This window comes from Mobula birostris, chromosome X, assembly GCF_030028105.1.
Source record: "Mobula birostris isolate sMobBir1 chromosome X, sMobBir1.hap1, whole genome shotgun sequence".
Classification (NCBI taxonomy): Eukaryota; Metazoa; Chordata; class Chondrichthyes; order Myliobatiformes; family Myliobatidae; genus Mobula; species Mobula birostris.
In genome coordinates this window covers 33,839,679-33,865,624 of record NC_092402.1, presented here as the reverse complement: position 1 = coordinate 33,865,624, position 25,946 = coordinate 33,839,679, and the positions used below count along the sequence as shown (strand labels likewise).

Sequence of the window (25,946 nt, the reverse complement as noted above, 5' to 3'; positions counted from 1 at the left end):
CACTGCACTTATGCCTGCCAGAGATGAACATTGTCTCTTCTGTTTCTGTTTTTCACAGCTTGCAACAGCACCACATTGTCAAGATAATCACTATTATTATTCGGTTTTACATGCACAACGTGGGAAGCAAATCTTGCCAGTTACCTAAGTTAGTTCAGTTGAACAGTCAGACACAATGTTGGGAAATTATTGTTCCTCAAAGTATAAATTTAACAAACTTGCATACCCAATAGGGAGCTCCGCCCAGCACTCAAGCCTTGATTCTGCAACCATATTTTCCAAATACACTTACTATTGCGACCTTGGGATCTCTCAATTTCTGGAACACCGAGTCTGAGGATAATTTGAGGTTGGAGTGGAGATTTGTGTTAGAGCAATATGAAGTGTATTCAAGATTGTGTTGATTTTTCTGAGAAATTCATTGTGTTTCATTTAAATATTGAATCCAATCCTTCGTGAGTGCCATTTATTTAATTTATAATAGAACAAAATAAATGAGACCAAATCTGGAATACTGTGTTCATGATTGGTCACTTCATTTAGGTGAGGATGTGACTGTGTTGGAAATACTTCAAAGAATGTTTACTGAACTGATAGCTGGAATGGGTAGGTGATTATGAGGAGTGATTGGACAGACCAGTTTGTATCCACTGAAGTTTGGAGGAGTGAGAGGCACGGGTAAAAGCCAAAGGGTCTTGACAGTGTGGAAGAGAAGAGGATGTCTCCTCTTGAACTAGGATAACTGTTTAAAAATAAATGTTCACCCATTTCAGTCAGAGATTAAGGAAATTGTTATCTCTCGAATCTGTCTTTTTCAAAGGGCGGTGCAAGCAGTCTTTGAAAAAATTTAAGCAGAGGTAGATTGGTAAAATGAAAACTTGATTTATTTTTGTCACGTGCTGAGGTACACTGAAAAATTTGCAAACTGTTTATATTACATCAGTTCATTACAACAGTGTGCATTGAGGTAATTTAAAAGGGTACCAGAAAATGACTAAAATTAGGCATGCCATATAGTGTGGTCAAATCCTTCAATAGAATAAAAGAGTCAAAAAGTATGGTATTGGGGTGAGTAAGTGGAGTTGAGGTTGAAGGTGAATCATGTTCTCGCTGAGTGCTGATCTGGCTTAACTGGACACATGATCTACTACTTCACTTATTCATTAATTTCTAAAACTTGAAAATGAATAGTCTGGGAGTTCATTGTTTATTGTTTGTTTCTGTGGAAGGCAGTAGAATTATGTTTCAGAACCTATTGTGGGACTGAGTGTTAATTTTTATTCCTGAACTTATTTTCAGACCACTTTTGTTTATAATAATTGATGTCTCAAATAATGATCTATAACAAAAATTAAGCAAAAATACTGCTGGATGGAAAAATAGCAAGGATTGTCCGATCCTCCTGCAGAACCAGTATTGGAGTTGACCAATCAAAACAATTCATTTTATTTGTATGATGGTCATGACTATTCATATATGAATGACCAGGTTTTGGTGCTAGGTATTGGAGTTCTGTTACCTCAGTCATAACTAACATAATACTGTCAGAAATAGAAAAATAAACAGTCATTCTGTCCTTATTCCTGCTTTGCCATTCAACGACATCTTGCTGATCATTTACCATTTACCTTTTTATGCTAATCCAATATTCCCTGAGTTCCTTAATATCTAAAATGATTTTTTAAGAGTATCCTCAGTGTCTGACCTTCCATGGGTCCTTTGGATTGAGTATTCGAAAGATTTAATACTTGTATGAGCAAATTCCTTCTTTTCTCTGCTGAACAGTGGAAATATATTGTGCGGATGGTTTGGTCCAGATACTTGTTCTCTAGGGTGGTTAGTGAGGTCTTTGTTTTAGATGTTGTGGTTGCATCGTGACTTTCATAGTTACAGGGTTAGAGAGCAGTATTTTCAAGATTAGGAAGCAGTCATTTCAAACTGAGCTTCTTTTCACAGGTGGTGGAAAATCCCTAGAATTCTCAATCCTGGAGGGCTGTGGAGGCTAGATCATGGGGTTATTAAAAGAAGTGGTGAATTCTTTGAAATTTCAGGAATTTGGTTGCTATGGGAAACTAGCACAGAAGAGGTGACACTGTGACACAGCAAGGAGAGCCACTGTCTCACAGTATTAGAGAGCTAGGTTCAATCCTGACCAATGGTGCTATCTGTAAGGCTGTGTATGCACTTCCTTTGACTGTGTGGGTTCCCTCCCAGGCGTTCTGATTTCCTCTCACATCCTCAAAGATGTGTAGTTACGTTTGTGAGTCTTTGGAATTCTCTTCATCAAAGGGTTCTGAAAATTTTGTTCTACCTTGAGGCAGCCATCAGTGTGCTGGAGTGGACCAAACCCACTCAAGGCCTCAAGGTCATCTCACTTCAAGTAACAAATATACTTCCGATGTATTCAAAGGTTTCAGAGGTACATTTAATGTCAGAGAAATGTATACGATATACATCCTGAAATGCTTTTTCTTTGCAACCATCCATGAAAACAGAGGAGTGCCCCAAAGAATGAATGACAGTTAAATGTTAGAACCCCAAAGTCCCCCCCAGCTCTCCTCCCGCGCGTAAGCAGCAGCAAGCAACAATCCCCCTCCCCCCACTGGCAAAAAAAGCATCAGCACCCACCACCAAGCACTCAAGCGTGAGCAAAGCAACATCAAAGACATAGGCTTGCAGTTACCCCAAAGACTACTTGTTCACCCAGTATGTGACATACCACAGGCTCTCTCTCTCTCCCTAATAAGGGAAAAAGAGATGTCTCCATTTCACAGTGAGAGGGGAGACATAACAAACAACTTGCTGGTTTATGATGTTAAAAGTCTGTTGCGTCGCTTTTCCAAGCTCTGTGCCCAAAGAACAAGGGTCTCTAGGCACACAGCCAGAGATCTTCTGTCTCCAACGACACACTGATCCCCCCCCCCCATCTCCAGAGCCATGAAATCTCAGTCCTCCAAAGGTGAGCAAAGCTCTTAGGCCGAGCCCTTGGTGTGCCGAACAATGGTCATTCATGAAACCCGGAGAGCGGGTCCCATTCCCGCAAAGAACCGTAGTCAGCAAGCAACTCCGGGTCAGGGTCTTCAAAAGAACCCTGAAGGGGGAAAATAGAGACATTAAAGATGAAAATAGAGCTGTTTCCGAAGATGCAAGCAAAGAGGTCGCCATTAGGTGCCAGTAACCCTCCTAAGCTTCTTGCTTTAACATGCACGCAGGTAGATCAGGACTGCTCCTACAACCCTACATCCCAGGAAAAGAAGCATATGTTCACTGCCCATACCACCGAGTTCTGTACATTCTTTAAAGTATAATAGATAGGATCACATGCACAACTTGTGTAGCTATTTTGTGCACAGCAAGATCCCACAAACATTACAAAATAATCCATTATGCTTTTATTGTCATGTTTAGTTTAATAAAGGCAGTGGGCCAGAAAAGTTGTACACTTCTGCTCAAATTCTTTTCAGTTGCAAGACCAAATGTGCTTTTTTTTTCTGTTACATCTGTTACCATCTCAGCACTAAATCAGCCTATATTCAATGTACAGGATGTGGCCAGTCAGCTCCTTTCTGATCTCTAAACCTAGTCCACAAATTATTGCCCATTTATTCCCCTTGATATTCTTTTAGATTGTTTTGAGCTAAGTGCTTTGGAAATAGTGGTACTTAATGGTGCTGGCTAATTGGTGGATACATTAACCGTAACCAGTTTCTTGAAATATAAATGAATTGGAACTGTGCTTGAAATGTTATGTATGGTCAGAGAGGCTCCATGGCATATATCTAAACACCCCAAAGTCTTAGAACATTACAATCCCAAGAATGTTACTGACTGCAGTGCGATCTGTGTGATTGCTGAGTGAGTTAGCTCAAAGTGTTACAGTATCCTCTCTCTTGCTTATACCAGCATGAAAAACATCATACATTATATCACTCTGAAATGTTAACAATTTTAGCCAATTTCTGCCTGTTTTAGCCAATCTGCTTTCAGTCTTGGTTTCATCCAGCATTAGCATCAATTGTTCACTGGCAGTTTTCCAATGGTCCACTACCCTATCAGAAGATGTAACCTTGGTAACTGTTCTCTATGACGACCATGAAGCATTCTGTAACAGAGCAAAGGAGAATACAGACGTTTCTGCTATTCAGCTTAACTACATACAGATATGTAAATGCTATCTAAAGAAAATAGAAACAAATAACCCCACCTAGATAAGGTTTTCATTTTAAAGAAGAGGTTGCTGTATTCAGACACGAAGTAAATATATTAACCAGAAATAGCAGCAATTCCCAGCACATTCTTGCAGCTGTCTCTTTGTTAAACCATTAACATAACTATTCCTGAAAATGTTGACAAAGTACTACAGTTAAATTAAATCCCTGATAATCTGGTATGCTCAGGAATTTGGTAGTGTCAGTTTGGCAGATTTTATGCACAATCGCTTTTTGTTTCTTATTCATACTGTAACACATTTTTAAATTCACTTCCATTTAGGTTTTACAGTATTATAATGTTTTTAATAAACCTAGTAAATTGACAGGAAGCATATACAGTAGATTCCAGTTAATTGGACCATCGGGTTAATTGGGATAGCTGTTTATTTGAGATAACTCTTAAGGAACAAAAATTAATCAAGAGAACAGCCAGGATTCCCTTTGTTTATTTGGGACACTATGCCACTTAATTTGGGAAGGAGACAGTTTCTACCTGGTGGTAGTCATGCGATTGCGTGGCTGTGAGACAAAACTCCGTGCTTTGAATGATCAGTTTTTAAATAGCGTCAGTTCTGTGTGTTGGTGTTCAAAAAGCAGCAATTTTTTTCTGTCACTGATAGTTGGCAATAAATAAGCAGTAAGTCAATGCAGAACTGTTTTGCTCACTGTGGTCTCAAGCATTCAGGCTCAGAGATGCCAGAAACAGTGAAAATGAAATGATTTCATGAGCCCTACAAGTTAGGAACTATGAAGAATTGGAAGGTATTGACAATCATCTTGAATGTTACAATAAAAATGAAGATTTGAAGGATGCAATCATTGACATTATCTGCACTAGGTATCTGCGCTGATTTTGCAGTCAAAAGAAAGCAACACAGATGAATTCCTCCATTTGTAACTATTAGGAACTAATACAGTTTTATAGTATTGCAGTAGTATTGATAGTGTTCTGATTTGTTCTGTATTTCATTTAAATGCATACGGGTTTCCCCCGCTATCCGAAGATAGAGTGTTCCTATGAAACGGTTCGTAAGCCGGAATGTCGTAAAGCGAAGAAGCAATTACCATTTATTTATATGGGAATATTTTGTGAGCGTTCGCAGACCCAAAAATAACCTACCAAATCATGCCAAATAACAGATAAAACCTAAAATAACAGTAACATATAATAAAAGCAGGAATGATATGATAAATACACAGCCTATATAAAGTGGAAATACTTTTCCACAATCATTGCCTGCACTGTTGTCCGTAGCGAAAATCTCATGCAAGCGCCATCGGCAGAAAATCTCATGTGAGCGCTCTCCAGTAACCTTTAAGCTATGAAGCTGCCAAATCATACCAAATAACACGTAAAAATACACTGCTGATATAAAGTAGAAATAATGTATGTACAGTGTAGTATCACTTACGGGAATTGGGAAGACATCGAGCACACTGATGATGGTGTGTTAGGCTGAGTCGTCGGAGTTTGGGTGGTGCAGTGGCCCCCACCCTCCAGGCCGCCGACCGATACATGGCCGCGAAGCATGCAGGAATGCAACGGTAGCCGGGAGGCACACAGCACATCTTTAAGAAAAAAACCGAAATAAGCATGCTAATTAACTAGGTGCCGTCCGGCATATAAATGTTGGCCCAGATCAGAGGCGATAGGCGATTGCCAATTGCGTCGCCTCTGATCTGGGCCGACAATTACGTCCTGGGCGGCGCCTAATTAATTAGCATGTTTATTTCGGCTTTTTTTTCTTAAAGATGTGCTGTGTGCCTCCCGGCTACCACTGCAATCTCCACGAATCGGTATCTGTCCACGGCCTGGGGGTTGGGGTGGTGGGACACTGGGATGTCATCTCATCGTCGTCTATTTCCATTAGGGCAGGCAGCTCATCTTCTCCTATGACTGCCCGCCTCGATGTCGAAGGTCGAGGTTCATCGTCTGCTGTGGCTGATGTGGAAGGCTTGCTTGACTGCTTAGCCTTGCGCATTTTTCTATCATCCATTTCTTTGTAAGCACTCAAACCATCCTGCAAATATCCCCTAAACCTACGTACCCTTTCAAAATTAAAGTCGTACTTTATCATTGCAGCGAAAATTTCATGCAGTTGCTTCATGTTCAGTTCGCTACTGCATTCAGTTCCGATTGTTATCCTTTCCTCTTACAATTGCATCAGCTCTTCATCTATCAGTTCTTGGTCATGAGATGCCAAAACCTCTTCAAAATTATCTTCGTCAACTTCCACAAGCCAAACTCACTTTGTCCTTCCTTCGTTTACCATGATCAAAACGCTTAATTATGTCTAGTTTTATGCTAAGTGTAACACCCTTACGAGCTCTTTCAGGCTTTTCGGATACCTTAGAGCTCATCTTACTAACGCCTGCTCACAGGCACGTGTTTAAGCAATGTCGGTGAGAATGCCATTCCAAATCTGGGGGAGAGTGGCTGCTAGCAGCGCGCTGCTTTTTTAGCGCGCTGCTTTTTTTCGTAACAGTGAAAACACCTTCTGTTAGCGAAAACAGGGAACTAATGTAGGTCTTTCATAACAGTGAGGTTTCGTAAAGCGAACGTTCGAAAAGCGGGGGACACCTGTAATTTGTTACTGTTTTTTAATACACCTTTTTAACTATTTCCATGAAACTTTAGCTTATTGTGACAGCTGCTTAATTAGGCCAAAATATGCCACATACATTGTTCTGCACCAGTGAGGTTACTTCCAATTACAGAAATTACACTGCACATATATCAGGCTACTTTGGATTCCATATATTGTATTGTATTTTATGTAGAATTACTTTTATAACACTTCTAAAAACTATGATCTGTAACATCCAGAAAGACAAGGGTAGCAGCTGCAGAGGTTCCCTGCCAAGTAACACAGCATTCTCACTGAAATTAATCACTGTTGCTTGATCGTCATTGGGCCAAAGTCTTAGAACTGCCCACCCAACCACACAGTAGGACCTGCTTCATCATACACACCCCAGCACATTCAGAATGTGGATTATCACCACTATCTCAAGGACATTTAATAATATTTCTTCAGTGTTTCTCGTGTTCCATTCTTTGGGAAAATAAAAAAAAATCCCCGCCACGTTCCATAAATAAGCTGTCTGTGTAAAAAAAATCCATTGCAGCAATCAGTTACAATCACATTCAATTATTCACATATTGACTGTTTTATTGACCTTTCCCTTTTAAATTCGTCAGTAGATTTTCCCCACGCCCTTGCGCAATCACTCCAACTAGTATCTGCTTTCTAAATTTCATCTCTCCCAGGTATAATTCTTCATATCCCTAATTTGTGGATATACTTTGATTTCTTGTAAATTTAGCGAGTATTGATCTGTGTGTTTTTTCATGTACTAGGAGCACTACAAAAAGTCAGTGCAGTAAGTGGAGGCCTTGGAACTAATGGGGACACACCATCTTTAGGCAATTTCTGTCTTTTAACAGCAATGAACAGATAGTTCAATGTAAGTTTATTATGAAAGTACATGTATGTCACCATATACAACCCTAAATTTAATTTTCTTGCGTATACTCAATAAATCAAATAACCATAATCAATGAAAGACCATACCAACAAGGCAGACAACCAGTGTGCAAAAGACAACCAATTTTTGTGTAAATGCAAAAAGAAAAAAATAATAATAATAATAAGCAATAAATATCAAGAACATGAGATTAAGAATCCTTGAAAGTGAGTCCATTGGTTGTGGGAATTGTTCAGTGATAGAGTGAGAGAGGTTCAGTGAAGTTATCCCCTCTGAGAAAGGATCTAGTGCTTTCCCAGCATAGATGATGAATAAACTCTTCTCGGGCTTCCAACCAGGTACAGATATTGATTTTTAACTAATGTTTTGATGACAAACTCTGCCACCTTCATCAAGGATGATGCCTGGGCGTACCTCGTCCGGTGGCATTTATATCCCCCATCAACCATCCCTCCTGATTGCTTAGTCCTCATCCAATCTTGTTTCCGCTCTCTGTATATAAAACACATATGAAACACGGGTTCATGCTGAGTACTCAGTGTTTATCATAGGAATTCCATTTCTAGTACTGCTATTTGTGATTCTTGCCTTTGGATTTTGTTAGTTGTCTTGTTTATTTTGAGTCTGAGTTAATTCTTGACCTCACTCTGCATTCGTGTTCCCCACTGTCCATAGCTCTCTTGTTACAGCACGATTGAGCCATCAGGAGCCCAGCAGAGTATGAATGTCTGTGGACTGTATTAGCCTACCAGGGAGCATCTGTAGGCAGACATGACAAAATGCTTCAGGAGATCCTTACCACTCTCCAGAAGCTCTCCGACTCTGGTAGGCAGGATCCGAGTTCAGCTGGTGTGGCTGCCAGTTCCAGGCTTGTTCAGTCTGGAGACTGGGTCAATACTCATGACGGATCGCAGCACCTACCAGCTCCCAAATAGTATGACGGTAACCGCAAAATATGCGGAGAAGATTCCTGGTACAGTGCTCCTTGGCTTTCCATTACATCCATCCAATTGCTGTTGGAGCCATTATGGTAGCCTATATCATCTCACTCCTTACTGGAATAACCCTTGCCTGGGCTGCCGCACTCTGGGAGAAGGACTCACCCATCTGTGCCAGGGCAGACCTCCTTTCACAGACTTTAAGGAGGGTGTTCTCATCCTGCCTGAGGATGTGCATTTGTAATAAAGCTCAATTTGCGCCATGGAATGGGTCTGTGGACGATTATTCCAGAGAATTTCGTAGCTTGGCCACAGGGAGCAGTTGGAATGTGGAAGCACGTACTGCCTTACTCCGGAGGGGATTGAATGGCGAACAAAAGGATCCTCTTGTTGCCCAAGACCCGGTGGAGGATCTAGAGAGTCTTATGGACTTGGTGATTTGACTCAATAAGCAATTAACAGAAAGGAGAAGGGATAGATGAAGGGGATTATTTCAAAGAGACTCTCTCCCTGGCTATCCTCCATCCTCACCTTCCCTGGCTAGGACTCCTCCTCAACTACCACTGATCCCAGCCTCTGAGGAGCCTTTGCAAATAGGCCAGACTAGGGTCTCTCGAGCCGAAAAAGTGAGAAGGAGGAGGGAGAGGTGCTGCTTTTAGTGTGGAGAGGCTGGACATTATCAGATGTCTTGTCCCAAGTAGCTGGGAAACTCCCAGGACCATCCAGCATAGGGAGGTGTGAGGTTACGAGGCTCTCCTCTCTCTGAAGTGGTACTTCCCGTGTCGCTTTTCCCAGAAACATTTCCCAAGTGCCTTTATTGACTGGTGCAGCGGGGAATTTTTTGAACCTCGTGTTGTAACATGGATGAAATTACCGGACAGAGTCACTGGAAGATACAAAGCAGCTTCTTTATTTGACACAACAAGCAGGCATCTTACGGACGGATACGCTTTCCGCAGAAAGGTCTGCTAGCTCAATGTGGGCTCGATATTTATATGCTAAACACAAAGGCAATCGCTACTTAAAAAGTTATAGACAATGTATAGACAGTGCTTCCCCTTGAAGCTACATACAAAATATCACACTATCCTTTCTTTCCGACGCCAATGTGTCTGGGTTGGTATCCACAGCCTTTAGGAATGTAAGTTAAGTCTATGATACAGTTATTCGGCATTTCCTGTGCTAACATAGAAGACAATTAATATTTATAATGTATAGATAATACTGTCTTCGAAACTACAGCATTAGGTCAAACTATGGCGCCAGAAGCATCTGGTATTCATACCCTTTTAGGAAGCCCATTGTGGTGGACTCAGCCGACAGTCCTTTGTCAAACAGTTAAAATAGAAGTCTGGTGGCCAAAGTCATTTAAGTGTAAACAAATCACCTACCCAAAAAAACCTCACTCTAACATCTCGGACTGACCAGAACATTGGAAATTCCCTTTTTGCATCTCAACTGGCAGCTTGTTGCCACGGCCCTGGATAGAAACCTTTTGGTGTTGGGGCAGATCAATCACCAAACATCCCCACTCAAACTCAAGATTGGCCAGCATGTGGAGTCAATCCAGCTCCATCTCATTCGCTCTCCAGAAATACCACTCATTCTGGGTCATCCCACAACCCGAGAGTCAGTTGGACTACTGGTGTCGTTTTGGGTTGGTCAAACCAGTGCAAAAAGAAATGCCTCCAAAGGAGCCTAAGGCACCTTTTGAGTTACCTCCCGAAATACTTCCTGAGTTAACTTCCGACATGCCTTCTGAATTGCCTGTAGAACCCTCCACCTCTAACTCCAGTACCTCTGATTTGTCTAGAGTGCTGGCGCCCATCTGCTGGAACATTCACTTGATAATACACTGAGCCCAGGAGCAGCCCAGGGTAAACCGGGTAATGGTCCTCCCTGATATATGTTTGTTCCCAAACCTATTTGTTCAGAGGTGCTCAACTGGGTACACACTTCAAACCTGGCTGGGCATCGAGTCCATCAAGACCGAAGATGTCTGGGAATATGGCTTAGCATGTGATGTCTGTGCACAAAATAAAGAACCCAGAGCACAGCTTCAAGGTGTGCTTCAGCCTTTCCCCATTCCTACTCACCCTTGGTCCCATGTTTCTATGGACTTTGTCACAGATTTTCTGGCATCTTGAGGTAATCCAGTAATCATGGTAGTTGTAGATCAATTCTCCAAGGCATGCTGCTTTGTACCCTTTCCCAAACTACCGTTGGCTTCAGAGACTGCCATGCTCATGTTACAGCATGTCTTTAGGATTCATGGTTTCCCCCAGGATGTCATCTCCGATTGTGGCCCCCAGTTTGCCTCTTGGTTTTGGAATACCTTCTGTGAGCTCAATGAGGCCTCTGCCAGTCTGTCGCCTGAGTTCTATCCGTGAACTAGTGGGCAAATGGAGAGGGTCAACCGGGACCTAGAGGGAACGCTCAGATCTCTATCCTTGGGGAATCCTACCACCTGATCTGGGTGGAGCTTGCGCCCAGTACACTTCAGCATTTGTCTATAGGGATGTCCCCTTTCGAATGCCAACTTGAGTACCATCCTCTGCTGTTCCCGGAACAAGATGTGGAGGTGTGGGGGGAGGGGGGAATTCCCATCAGTGGAGCAATTGGCCCAGAGGTGTCACCAGAAATGGGTTATGGCGAGAGAAACGTCGTTGGCTAATTCGTGACAACGGCAAGACCAGGCCGGCCGCCAGGGAAGACAGGGACCAGCACTTCTTTCTGGTCAGTGGGTCTGGCTGTCAATGAGAGCTCTCCCTGTGTGGGTTGAATCCAGAAAATTAGCCCCTCATTACATCAGTCCATTCAAAATCCTGCAATATGTCAACCCATTTACATATAATCTCCAACTCTCGAACACCATGTGGATTCACCTCATGTTCCATATATCCCGCCTGAAGCCCTTGAGTGCCAGTCCTTTAGCTTCAGTTCCCAAATCTCTTCTACCTCCTAGAATTGTTGAGGGGACAACCTGCCTACACAGTCCAGCAACTTTTGGACACCTGCATTATTCCAGGTGAAAGGCTGTCCCTCATGGATTGGGAGGGATATGGCCCAGAAGAAAGAAGCTGGATTCCTTCATAGGACATCCTGGACCCCAACTTGATAGAGGACTTTCATCAGCACCATTCAGTTTGTTCTGGGCTGTCAGGAGCTGGGTTGGGGGCGGGGGGTGGTGTGTGGTTCTGGCATGGTCCCAGCTGAACAGCAGCGGGCATCCGACTTTCAGCACTCCAGTTCCCGGAGTATGATTGGCTGTCACTGTCCCTTTAACACTCAGACTACCAATTATTGCCTGCCACATTCCTTCATGGAAAGTCTGTACTTAAAGGCCTTGTGCTGACAGGAATAGGATACAGACAGAAATAGGATAGTCAAAGATGGGAGGGTGGTGCATGTGTAAAATGAATGTATGTCTACTGCACATTCTGGAGCAGAGGGTGGCGGTAATGCACCATCAAGCTGGATGCCAACCGCCGTAAAACAAGATACAGACAGACAGATACCTAGTGCTCAATTGTAGGAATTCTATTTCTAGTACTACTGTTTGTGATTTTGCCTTTGGATTTTGTTTGTGCTGTCTTGTTTATTTTGAGTCTGAGTTAATTCTAGACCTTACTCTGCACTTGGGTTCACTGCCATTCAGAGCTCTCTCATCACACTTCTTATCTCTTCCCACTCCCAACTCTGATTCCTATCTGTCTCCCTTGCAGTCCCTGTCCTCTTCCCTAGATCCTTGCCTCTCATTAAAGTCCTGTCTTTTTTTTTCCCCTTACAACTTCCTGTGCTTACCTACTCTGATTTCTATTTACCACTCCCCACCCATGGGTCCCATTCTCTCTGAGCTCCTGTTCTGTCCCTACTCTGTTGATGTGGTTCCTGAAAGCTGTTAGAGAGTGGCTGGAAATGAAGAGCAAAACTACTACTTCTTAAGCCATCACCCCAACTGTGGCATAGGTCGCTGACAGCAGCTCGCCAAAGTTCTCTGTCCTGGGCCGATAGAAGGTTGATCAGCTGTGTAGCTTCTGCTTTCACCACACGACTTCATACCTCCAGCCAAAGATCCTTCCTCTCCCAGGACTGAGGGCTTTGGAACTTTTGTTGGCATTTCTGTAGCACTGCTTTTTTTTTTTTATTGGCCCCTTCTCCTTGCAAAGCTGGGCTAGGCCCTGCCTGTGACAGAGTTGAGAGCAAAACTGCTTTGTGCCAGAGGCAACAGCTGGGTTCATGCATTGCTGCAATATTGGGAGCACATGCATGACTGTGGCAAGCAAGAGAGCCAAGTTCAAATTCCTGAAACGTGCTGACGTAATCGCATCTACTTAAAGATAACACTCTTCCAAGATCGCAGTTACTCCCTAACACCAAGAGCTCACCAGCAGGCCAACTTAATTCTTGGGGGATGAATTTTATAACTGAGAATATTTCTGGGATGTTATTTGCTTCAGTGATGTTCTGGATGGCACTATCTCATCCAGTGAGTGTTTCATTTAAATTATCTATAACTTATTGGGATTGGTTTATCATGGGTATTGAGATGCAGTGTAAAGTTTTGTTTTACATGCTGTCCAGAAAGATCACACCATACATAATTACACTGAGATAATTTTTAAAAAAATGCAAAATGCAGTTGCAGAGGATATGCACTGGAAATAGACAAGGTGTAAGGGCCACAGTGAGGGTACATTGGGAGAGCAAGAATTCATCTTTTAGCTTATGAGAGATCCATTCAAGAGTTTGATTGAAGTGCAAGAGAAGTTGTTCTCAAGACTGATCATTTGAGCTCTTGGGCATTTTTATCTTTTGCCTGGGGGAGAAGAGATAACAAAGAAAACCAGGGTGGGAGGGTTCTTTGATTATGTTTGCTGCTTTCCTGGGGCACCAGCAGTGTAGATGGAGTCAAATTTCTGATTAATGTAATGGAAGGTTGAAATGGAGTGAAGAATGGTTGCAATTTGAAGTTCATTTTAAGGAAGTAGCAAGCTGATCATCCCTGGTCAGAAGGCTGAGGAAGCAAGTTGCACATAATTTAGGCTTATATCATGTGCAGCCATACAACTGTTTTAATAAAAAGTCATTGAATTTGAAATGTTTATTTTGTTTCTCTCTCTACAATGTCCTGCTGAGTTTTCCAGCATTTGTTGTTTTATTTCATACTTTAATAACACTTATGCTTGTGATTTTTGCAAAACATATCACATGAAGGAAACATTACCCTTAGTCCCTTTGACAGATATCCCACCTCTCCCGGAAGTTCTGGGAGTCTCCTGCATACGAATAGTGGCTCCCTGATACCCACAAATCATATACAATATCACGGAAATCAATTTTTTGAGAGCGAGCAAGAGAAAGCGAGAGAGAGCGTGCGTGCACGCGAGAAAGAGCAAGCAAGCGAGCGAGAGACAGCGCGAGAGCAAGCAAGTGAGAGAGAAAGCAAGCGAGAGTGTGCGAGTGACCACGACAGAGAGAGTGTGCCATGGCAGAGTGTTCCAAAAAAAAATATAAAACGTACGTCACCCCAGACTACCCTAAAGTGTACCCCTGCCTAATGGGGGGGTCAAAATAATGATGGTGTTGCTCACTGCACTGTTTGCAACAGTGACTTTTCTATTGCCCATGGTGGGTTAAGACTGTAAAAGACGTGCTGAGGTGAGTTTAACAGGTGTCATTTGTTCATTAGCATAGCTAACGTTACTTAAACTAGCTGGCTAGCTGCTAAGGAGCTACTCTATTGCAGACATCCCACCTCTCCCGGAAGTCTCCCACAAATTGATGGTGCTACCTCCCTGAAATGAGTTTTTGCAGGGTGGGATGTCTGCTTTGAACAAAGCCAAGCCCTGGTGACTTTTTTTTGTGATCAGAAAATGTCTCCAAGTGATTGTCTCACATTTTGCAAGATACTTTCAGTCTGCTTAACTTCCTAACTTAAAGTGAGACAGTAGAATTAAATGTAAAGTGGAAAAGTTTTTAATCTGTGATAGTTAATTGATGTTCATTCCCAATTTCCTAGCAGGCTAATTCAAGACTGGAACATTGCTGTAACATTGATGATTTGTAAGGTCTATACATTGAGACTTAAAACTAAAATGTTTCTGTTTTTTTTTTGTTTGGCAGGTGTTCACCACCTATTCCAATGAAGACTATGACCGGCGCAATGATGACGTGGATCCCATGGCAGCATCAGCAGAGTATGAGTTGGAAAAAAGAGTGGAAAGACTGGACCTTTTTCCTGTGGAACTTGAAAAAGGTACTTATTACAAAATTATGAGGAAATTACAGACCTCGTGTTTAGATTGAAAATAATAATTATTTAGAATGATCAAACTTGTCCAAGGTACTCTTATTTTGGTATGTGCTTATAATGTTGAGAAATAGATAAATAAAGTGTAGATTAAAATGAGCAGATGAAGCTACTGATCTGCTGGTGCCTTAAAGTGTAAAGATGGAAATCATCAAGAAATATCAGCGGAAATAACTACGGAAATTGCCTCAATTGCCTCAATTTGACTCTAAATTATTCATTTTATTTTGTATTCACAAATGTTAAGAAAAAGGTGTTATCTTGTTCTTATGATATTGACAGTAAATTCCAATGAATATAAACCATATTATTGGTGTATTTTTGATGCAATATGCAAGTATGTATTGATAATGTGCTTTGCACAAGGCGAGTGGAGATAGTGCTGTGTTCATGTAGCAAGGTGGATGGAGTAGCTGCAGTAATTGTATTGGTAAGGAGAATAGTGGCAGCAGGTGGTGTAGACCTAATCTGTTCCTCATTTTTAAGTCACATTTAGAGTTTTTCTTGGTGCAATGCCTCCACTCAGCCTTTCTGTACCCTTCTGCATAATTAGCCTGTCCATTTCCTTCCTCCAGCTGCAGCTCAGCTACTGAATGCTGTAGAAAGCACTCAGTGTCTGTTTAAGCACGTTCTGTTGGCTAGAGTCACTTGTCAAGTTGTCCTGTCTGGGTCTATAGGTGTCAGTAGAGTGTTTTATAAATAACAAAAAAAAGAAACTAGTGCAGTGTACTCATTGTTGGGAAGGGTGGAAAAGAGTGTCACACATGTAGGGTAGACTGTTTAGTTATTTTCTTTGCAGCTTAATAATTAGCCACGTGCTTGTATTTTATCCAACTGCTTATATACCTATAACAGTTTAGTATATTTCCTAGGGGTCACAGTATGTATATGCAATTGTTCAGTATGTTCCCTAGTGGTTACAGTTCTTTGTATCATTCTGTAAAGTTCTGGAAGCTTCTCTGGTGTATTATTTGATTGGTTATCTGATTGGTTAAGTCTTATCTACAAATTTGAATGGAATGTCTCTTATCTGTGGTATAAGAAGGGTCAACCAAGTTGGTCCGCCATCTTTTTCTTTAGTCTTTATGTTTTCTGTTCTTAGCTACCAGACTTTTGCAGCTCTACATTTCCAATTCTCTTTGTTCTCTTTGCGTTTAATAAAACGATCGTGAAGCAACAAGTTTTATGCCTCTTTCCTGACTTCCGAAAGAACCTCGGATTAAAAACATCAGAATCCAACAATTTGGCGTAGTCGGCAAACGATGGTTGCGAAGATTTAAGGACTTGGAAGAATCCCAGACAAAGTGGAAATTTTCAGCGCCTAAACAAAGGAGGTAAGAGCTTCTCCTAATTCAAAATTGTCTGAGAGAAAACCTAGTTCTGGCTTCAATACATCATCGGATGGAAGTAGCAGTGAGGAAACTACTACATTGCTATTTGAAAAAAACAGATCTGTAAAAATTAAATACGTGCAAGCTGGTGGAGCGCGGTAAAAAAATTTAAATACGTGCAAGTGGTGGAGCGCGAAATATGTGCAAGCCAGTGGAGCGCGGAAAATAATTAAATACATGCAAGCCAGTGGAGCGCGAAACGTGTGCAAGCCAATGGAGCGCGGAAAAAAATTAAATATATGCAAGCCAGTGGAGCGCCAAATATATGCAAGCCAGTGGAGCGCGGAAAAAATATTAAATATGTACAAGCGATGGGGCACAATATGTGCCAATCATTGGAGTACATGAGAAAACTTTGGTTGCAGGACAACCTATTTAAAATTTTAGGTGCAATCTATTAACATTTCGAGATCGCGGTCAAAGTAATAAAATGTACGTATGAATTCAGTGTTACATGCGATTGAATTAAAACAATGGCCAAAGTCATGAAACTAACTGCAGAATCTCCAGTTACACTTGAACAGATAACTGAGGGTTTGAGCTCTTAATTGGAAAAAAAAATCCAGTTTGATAAAATTAATGAAAAAATCCGGACAAAATACACCATCAATGTTGAGCCTATGAAACATGGCTCTTAGATGATATTGAGAAAACATGGGATAAGATCCAGGAAATGACTTCAAGCAAAAAAAACAATGCCCAGGTGATGGTATTTTTAACGTAGTTAAGGAAGTGCGAATGTGTTGGGTTAGAAGAACAGGTTAAACCTGAGAAATGAATTTGTGAGTTAACTGACCAAATAGGGAAAGAAACAGAAGCCTGTGATAAACCACAAAAACAGCGTAATATGGATGGTAAAAAATTTAAACAGCAAGTTTCTTCATTAACCGAATGGGTGAGAAAACAACACGATAAATGTAATCAACCGAAAGTGTAGTGTACGGAGCTTCAAGGCAGACTGAGTTGATAAAAAGAAATGCCGCCGGTACTTCAAGTGGGTGGTACTGCCAGTAATGATTTTTCTTGGGGAACACTCCCTACGTTGAACAGTCCCTGGAGACAGCGGCACCATATGAATTCTGAGGAATTACAGCCTACGTTGAACAGTCTCTTGAGACAGCAACACTGTCTGAACTCCATGGAAAGACAGGATGGACATGACACGGACATTATAGCGGCCTCTAGCGACTGAAATGAGAAAGACAGTGATGAAACAGTAAGATTGGCACTATGTTACAGCTTGTTCCAATAAAGACTAAAGATGTGAAAGCACTTAAGCATAGAAATGGAACTTATGAAAGGAGACTGTGACTTATCATCAACTACCTGAAGCAGACAAGAATGATAAGTGGTCCAAAGAAGTTCTACCTCCTAAAACTGATAGTTTAAAGACCTGAGCTGAACTTCAACATATCAAGAACGTATACTAACTTCACCCATATGATGGCATCTAAATTTTGGCTACTATGTTGTCTTCTCAGCAAACTAAGCAGTTGTGTGATAGAGTTGACGATGGCATGGGAGATGATGGTTAGTTGTATGGGCCCCAATGCAGGCAGATTGGAGGAAAGTGGTTGATGGCAAGCAAAAGGTTTCTGAGGATGTTTTTGAAGATGAGTGCTATAGTACAGCATGGTTACATTATTCAGGAGTCCGGAACATAAATTAAGATAACATGCGTTCCCTTAAAATCAACCTTTTATGGATGGCTTGAAACCAGAAGTTCCTAAAATGGTGAAGCTGACAAAACTGAATTGGAGCAAAAATGCTGTTACATATATTGAGCTAGTACAAGCCACCAAACAAATGGAGCAAGATACCAAAATCCGACTAAGATCATTGCAGTTAGGTCAGTTACCTGTTGATCAACAGCCATAGCTACTACAGGTGGATCAACAGCCATCACCTATTAACCAACTGAAGAAACTGGACTGGAATTCACCATGTGTATCACAGCGATCGCGGTCTGATTCACATTTCTGAGACCAATCCGTTAAGATACTGTGTCACTTCTGTGGTATTGACAGGCATTGGGGCTTCAAAGTGTTGGCATAGGAAATGAGGTGGACAACAGAAACAAGTTCAACAGCAAGTTGAATCTCCTGCCTTGCTAAGTTTGGAAGATTCTAATTTAATGACACGGTTTCAACAAACAATGGTGGATATAATAGACATATTGCCATGGGCATGGTCAAAAAAACTGACTAGACCCTTCCCAGCAACCCTTGCTTGCCTCAATAGAGCAAAAATTAGATGGCTTATATGTTAATTTATTGATTGAAAATAAATGTGCTGAATTCTTATTAGATACAGGAGCTGAGCTAACGAGTATAACCAAAGGTGCAAAGTACCACTGACTGATATATATAAATGTGCATATGGTGCAGGAGGACAGAGAATTACATTAATCAAAAACAAACCCGTCGAAGTACAACTTGGTCCTCATCTATGAGAAATATCTCACAACTTCTTGGAATGTATGTCTTGTTAACCTTAAACTCCACTCTTGAGTTTGTAGAGGATAAAGTCATTTGGAATTTCATGTGGTTGGTCAAATTTGAATTAACCAATCATATCATAGGTTTGAAAAATAAAAACGACTGTGATCTGCTGGAAATAAAGTCGGTTGAGTTTACTGGTAAGATGCCACCTTGTAAGAAGCAGTATCCTCTGAGTAGAACATCTATAGAAGGTATTTTGCCTATTGTCAACCAGCAGCAGGAGCGAGGAATCCATGTTAAGGTACACAGCCCATTGAACAGTTCAGTCTGGTCTGCTAAGAAAGCAAATGATATCTAGAGACTGAAAGTGGATTACTGGCTTGCTTATGGATTCTGGTCAGTATGACTGGCTCCTGGATGTTAACTGTGGTTGGTTTTCACAGTTGATGGTCAACAATGCTAGTGGACGAGGCTACCACAAGAGCCTCACAACGGTCTCACTGTCTATCAAGTGGCTTTGAGACAACCCTTGAGAGACTTAGCAGCCATTGATTTGAATATCATACAATATGTGGATGATGTCATGATTGAATCTGAAACTGCAGACCAGCATCAACATGGTGTGCATTATTTGCTCAATTATCTACAAAGGTCACAAGGCAAATCGAGACAAAGCACAATTACAACAAGCGGAAGTAATTTACTTGAGACTGGAAAATTTTCCAAGGTAATCAGGAAATCACTGAAGATCATGCAAAAGCCATTGAGTCAGCAAAGCCCCTAACAACAGTTCAGCAAGTCCGGTCATTTCTGGGTTTATGCAACTACATTAGAGTATTAGTCAATTCATATGCTGAAATTTCTCATCAGTCTATTGAAGGGGCAGTAAATGCTCAGGTGACCCTGCGACTCTTAATGGAGGACAACTGAAAGCATTTCAAACTTTAAAGGAAGCATTGCGTACTGCAGCTGAATGAGGAATCCCCAGTACAGGTAGACCATTTACCCTGTATGTCAATGAGAAACATGGCTACATGATGCAGTCTTAACTCAAGAACATGGAGACCGACAGCATCCTGTTGGCTATTACTCTGCCAAATTAGATAATGTAGCATTTGAGCCTTTCAAATAACAGCTGCTCAGTGGTTCAAGTGGGCCACTGTTCTTGAGACACTGACTATCATCATCCAGCAAGCAAGTCCAGTGAATCCAGCTATACTGTTATATAGGACATGGAAGACTATGATGACCATAATAGTGCAAGAACAATAACATGCCATGAAGATACAAATTATTACAAGGCAAATGCCTCTATTGAACCCAGATCTAATTCTGTACACTTATTGTCCTCAACAATTGAGAGAGGAATTCGAATGGCTGGATGGGCCTTTGTTTCTGGAAGTCTGTAAGTTGGTAGAAGGAAGGTCAGATCATATCTACACTGGTTCTCAATATGGTTTTACAGTTCATAATTTTGGAAACTCATGGAAACAAAGGGGTTTTCTTACAGCAGAAGGAACCCCAATCAAGAATGGCCAACTAGTACATGGACTTACGAATGTCAAACAACTGTGGTCAGAAATGTTTGTATTAAAATGTAGATGTCACTCCAAAATGACTACAATGGAAAACCATGGAAATGCATTTGCCAATGACATTGCAAAAAGGGCAGCACAGGAAGGAGTAAATTAAATAAAAGAAGCACCAAGAACATACAGTATGCAGTGAACCCGACAACTAGAATTATGGAAGCAACGTTGAACTCTGTATTACAGATGGACAATACAAGATGCAAGCTCAATGTTCTAACCAGGGAAAAAAAGGTTCTGGATGGAGAATGGTGGGAAATTAAATAGTGATGGAGTGTGGAGATATGGCACTAGTCATAGACTAGTAGCTCCAACTATGTTTCTTCTTTATCTGGCACAGCATATGCACTCTCTAGGACACATTGGAGTGCAAAAGATGATGAACAGATTCTCCCAATAGTGGTGGAATCCAAAATTCAAGGCACAAGCCTGATAAACATTTGAAAGATGCATGACATGCCGGAAAATGAATCCTAAAGTAGCGGAAAAGCTGCTGCAGTTAAGTATTCCTGCCCCATATGGTCAATTTTTACACTTACAGGTGGACTACATTTCTTTGCCAAAGTGTCAAGGATATTCAGACATACTGGTATTAGTGGACAAATTTACAAGATGTGTGGAAGCTGTCCAGCAAGGGGAGCATAATCAAGGACTATATTCTTAGATGGGGATCAATCACATCGACACATTTCACTGGGAATGTTTGTCAGGAATAATTATCAACTGATGAACGTTGAATGGTCTTTTCATTGTCCACATCACCCAGAGCCATCAGGACAAGCTGAATGAATGAATGGTACCATCAAACAACGGCTGACTAAGTATCACAAGAGAGGCATAACATGCATGGCCTATGGCTCTTCCTGTGGCCTTGTACAGCATTAGAGCAACCCCAAAGAAGAAAACTAAATGAAATCCACTTGAGGTGGTAACAGGACATCTTGTATCCCTGCCAGGAGCCCTCGATCTCAGAGAGGCTGGTGTACAATTTATGGCAGACAGTTTAGTTACCTATTGTGTGAAATTAACCCAAACTGTGCAGTCTGCGTCTCAACATGTTTCTGTTGCTTGAAGTGATCCAACAGAAGGAGGACACACTGATTACTGACAAGTGTGTCCTGATTAAGAAACCAGAAGGATCTACTGAAAGCTCAGTAAGAAGGTCTTTAACAAGTGTAGTTACTAACCAACTTGTTGGTGAAGGTAGAAGGGTAACAGTGAGTGATTACACACCAGCCACTGTAAGCAAGCTAAAGTGGTATTCAACAAGGACAACAAGTGCTGTGGTTAATGTGCTGGTAACCTCCTGATCCAGTGCCTACACGGCTGGGCTACAGTGAACAAATCACCAGTCAGTCAGAAGACTTTGAACAAAGTTGATAACTACTGATCATTTTGAAGTTTATTCTAATATTAGTTGTTTTTGCCAATTTCCATAATTTACAATGAGTACTAATATGCTTTATCATTGTTAACATTTTGTTTACTTGTATATGGGTGATCATTGTTGAACTATTTCAGACTCACATAAGCGGGCGTACTAATCTGCCAAACAAATGCATAATCCTATGAATACTTTGAAGAATGTATTGCCTTTGATATTTTCATAACTTAGGTACTGTAGCTTTTAATATTTTATACTTTACATAGATACCACATAGTCCTTTATTATTTAATCTCGCATTAGAGTCTTTGGCTATAACAATTCGTGAAGCTAAAAATATTCATCGTATTTCTATAAATGGGACCATACATAAAATTACTCTTTATGCAAATGATCTTTTGGTTTATATCTCGAATCCTGAAGAATCTATTCCTAATCTTCTGGAATTATTAAATGATTTTGGAAAATTTTCAGGATATAAACTTAATTTAAATAAAAGTGAATTGTTCCCTTTAAATATTCCTGTTTTTATATATAAGGATATTCCATTTAGAATTGTGAATTGTTTTAAATATTTGGGTATTATCATTACAAAAAAATATAAGGATCTTTATAAAGCTAATATAGGTCCTTTATTGGACTCTATGAAACAATTATTTTCTAGATGGAATCCTCTTACACTTTCTTTAATAGGTCGTATTCATGCCATGAAAATGATGATTTTACCTAGATTTTTATATATTTTTCAAAATATACCTGTCTTTCTAACCAAAAAATTTTTTGATCAAATTGATTCTACTATTTCGTCCTTTATTTGGAATAATAAAAAACCAAGAGTTAATAAGTTTCATTTACAAAAATCTAAAAAAAGATGGTGGACTCGCGCTACCTAATTTAAGATTATATTATTGGGCTGTTAATATTTGACAATTATGTTTTTGGTTATATTGGCTCTATAAGAATCAAAACCCAGCTTGAATTGATTTAGAATTTAAAGCTATTAATCAATTTTATTTAACTTCACTATTAGGAGCCCCATTACCTTTACAAGTTGCTAAAATTTCCAATTTAAATTTCTACCCTGTTATTAAACAGTTCTTATGGATTTGGTTTCCGTTTCGTAACTCTTTTAATTTTAAACAATTTAAATTGCCTAGTCCTGTATTTCGAAATTTGCTATTTAAACCTTCAATTACTGATCCCATCTTTCTTTTATGGAGAAATAAGGGGATTTGTTCTTTTGCAGATTTATTTAGTGATGGTCGATTGATGTCTTTTGAAGAGTTAATTAGTAAATATTCTCTCTCTGATACACATTTCTTGCAGTATTTACAGGTTAAACATTTTTTACAAAAATATGTTTCTATGTTTCCATATATGCAAGAATCTGATTTATTGGACACTATTTTGAATATGAATCCCTTAGTGAGAGACTCCATTGGTAGAATTTATAATTTATTTTTACTACAAAAAGATAACCTCTCACTAAATATAAAACAAAATTGGGAGAGAGAACTTAATATGACTTTTGTTAATGAAGATTGGTCGCGAGTTCTGAAAATGGTTAATTCTTCTTTGATATGTGCCAATCATTGTTTAATTCAGTTTAAAATTGTTCATCGTTATTACTTAACAAAGGAGAGGCTATCCAAAATATTTCCTAATATAGATAATTATTACGATAAGTGCAAAAATGAAGTAGCTACTTTGTCACATATGTTCTGTTCATGTCCCTCAATGAAATATTTTTGGAAATCTTTATTCTCTACAATTTCTAAAGCTTTGAAAATTAACTTACAACCTAATACATCGACTGTTCTATTTGGAATAGTTCCGCATCATATTCAGGGTATTTCATTTTCAAACCAACATGTAATTGCATTCGTTACATTGTTGGCAAGAAGAGCTATTTCATTGAAGTGGAGAGATACCTCTGCTCCTACACTAACTCAATGGTTTTCCCAAGTAATGTTATGTCTTAACTTGGAAAAAATTAGAAGTAGAACTTTTGATCCCCGATTTGATTTTGAGAGAAGGTGGGGTTCTTTTGCTAAATATTATCATTTAATTTGAATTAATTTACATGGTTTCCTTCCAATTTTATGTTATATAAATGTGATTTGGCAGTTGTTGTTTTCCTTTTCTTCTATAAATATATATAATTGTAAGACGTATTGCTCTGGGAGTTGGTTCCTAATGTTTTTTTTTCTTTTTTTTTGTTTTATAGTTAGTGGGTTTTATTTTTAGTTAGCTGGGGTTCTCTTTTTTTCCTTTTTCTTTTATAAATTTTTTTTTCATTAGCATATAAGTTTTTTCTTCAGCTTTATTAATTATATATATACTAATTTGTTGAATTTTTGTATTTTATAGCTGTAGAAGATTATGTATCAATAAAAAGATTTAAAAATGAAATGAAATCTACAAATTTGAATGGAATCTCTCATCTGTGGTATAAGAAGGGTCAACTACGTTGGTTTGCTGTCTTTTTCTTTAGTCTTTCTGTTCTCTGTTCTTAGCTACTAGACTTTTGCAGCTCTACATTTTCAAATCTTTTTGTTCTCTTTGTGTTTAATAAAACAATTGTAAAGCAACAAGTTTTATGCCTTTTTCTTGACTTCCAAAAGAACCGCGGATTATAAGCATCAGAATCCAACACATGGATGATAAAGTCATTAGGTATGCATCTGATGGTGAGCAGATTTGTCCACAAAGATTGTGAGTAGAGGTGCCTTCTCCTGTTTTGCAATTGCAGCCAGAAATGGTCAAGAATGCTATCAAACAAATTGCTGGAGGAACTCAATGGGTTGAGCTGCATCAGAAGGAAGAAAGAAATTGCCAATGTTTGGAGTCAAAACTCTGCATCATTCCTGTGAAATTTCCATGGAGATTCTTCTGCATTTCGGAATTGGATGAAACAATAGGAGAACTATTAGCTTTATTTCAAGATCGGGCTAAATTAATAAATTAAACAACAATATAACCAGTCCAAAATCATGACCTGAGAGCGAACTTTATTTTAATTGTCACTTAAACACATAGAAGCTTTGTAGACTCCTTGGTCGAATAGTAGGCACCTGCAGTGTCATGTGGGAAATCCGAGATGCTTCTTGTATGTTGGACATCTAAATATGCAGGAAGTGGCTTGGATTTCAGAGCCAGAGTGCTGGCTGGCATTACCACAGTGTATTTATGATTGGATCACACATTCCCAGAAAGTTTCTGCATTTACAAGCAGGAGGAGAATGAGTAACCATGAGCCAGACCAGATAAATATTACAGCAGTCTACTGAAAATATCGCAAATCTTAATTAATACTAAAAGACTAAAAAGACTGGGAAAAAAAAAGATGTTTATTCCTCAAGGGGCTACAGCTATTGCCGAGTCAATAGCACACAAATGAGGGTTGAAGTGTCAGAAGAACTGCAGTGATGGATATCGAACGAGAGGTTGGCATTTCTGTGGCAACAGAATTTATTCCAGCGTTAAGAATGGCACAAAGCAGTTGGAAAGCATTCTGAGATGGAAGGATGAAGATCCAATGATTGTGTTAATGAAACAGGTAAAGAAGATGACATCTGCAGGAAAATGAGGTTCAGCTCCTTAATTTCCTTAAAGATAGTTATTTCTGCATTTCTACCAATGCTATCCATCAGTTAACACAAGTATGGAGATATCAGAAATAAAATCATGGCTGAAGAGATGCTGAAGGAGGGAAGACTTTGGTTTCTTGGTATTGCAACTGTTCTGCAGAGGGTAAGAACAGTACAGTTAATATGGGCTGCCTTGCCATCTATATGCCAAATGCCATTTATAAATTTGTTGATGACACAACTATTGTTGGAGAATTTCAGATGGCGACAAAAAGACGTACAGGAACAAGATGTATCAGCTAGTTGAGTGGTGTCGTAGCAACATACTTGCACTCAATGTCAGTAAGACCAAAGAATTGATTGTGCACCTAAAGAAGGGTTAAACAATGGAACTCACACCTGTTCTCATGGAGGAATCAAAAGTGGAAAGAGTGAGCAATTTCAGGTTCCCAGGTGTTAACATTTCTGTGGATCTATTCTGGGCCCAACATATTGATGCAGTTGCAAAGAAAGCATAACTGTGGCTATATTTCATTGGGAGTTTGAAGAGATGTGGTATGTTACCAGAGACACAAATTTCCACAGAAGTACCATGGAGAG

General features: G+C 39.9%; 1 protein-coding gene across 3 annotated transcripts in view; it reads left to right on the top strand.

Moving 5' to 3' along the window:
- The window catches only part of ppp1r9ba (protein phosphatase 1, regulatory subunit 9Ba), a 252,030-nt gene that overhangs the window by 131,079 nt on the left and 95,005 nt on the right, over positions 1-25,946 (top strand). For all 3 annotated transcript variants that reach the window (XM_072249437.1, XM_072249435.1, XM_072249436.1), the window contains exon 3: positions 14,765-14,897. In XM_072249437.1, coding sequence (XP_072105538.1) covers positions 14,765-14,897 — 133 coding nt within the window. The remainder of the gene's footprint in view (positions 1-14,764; positions 14,898-25,946) is intronic.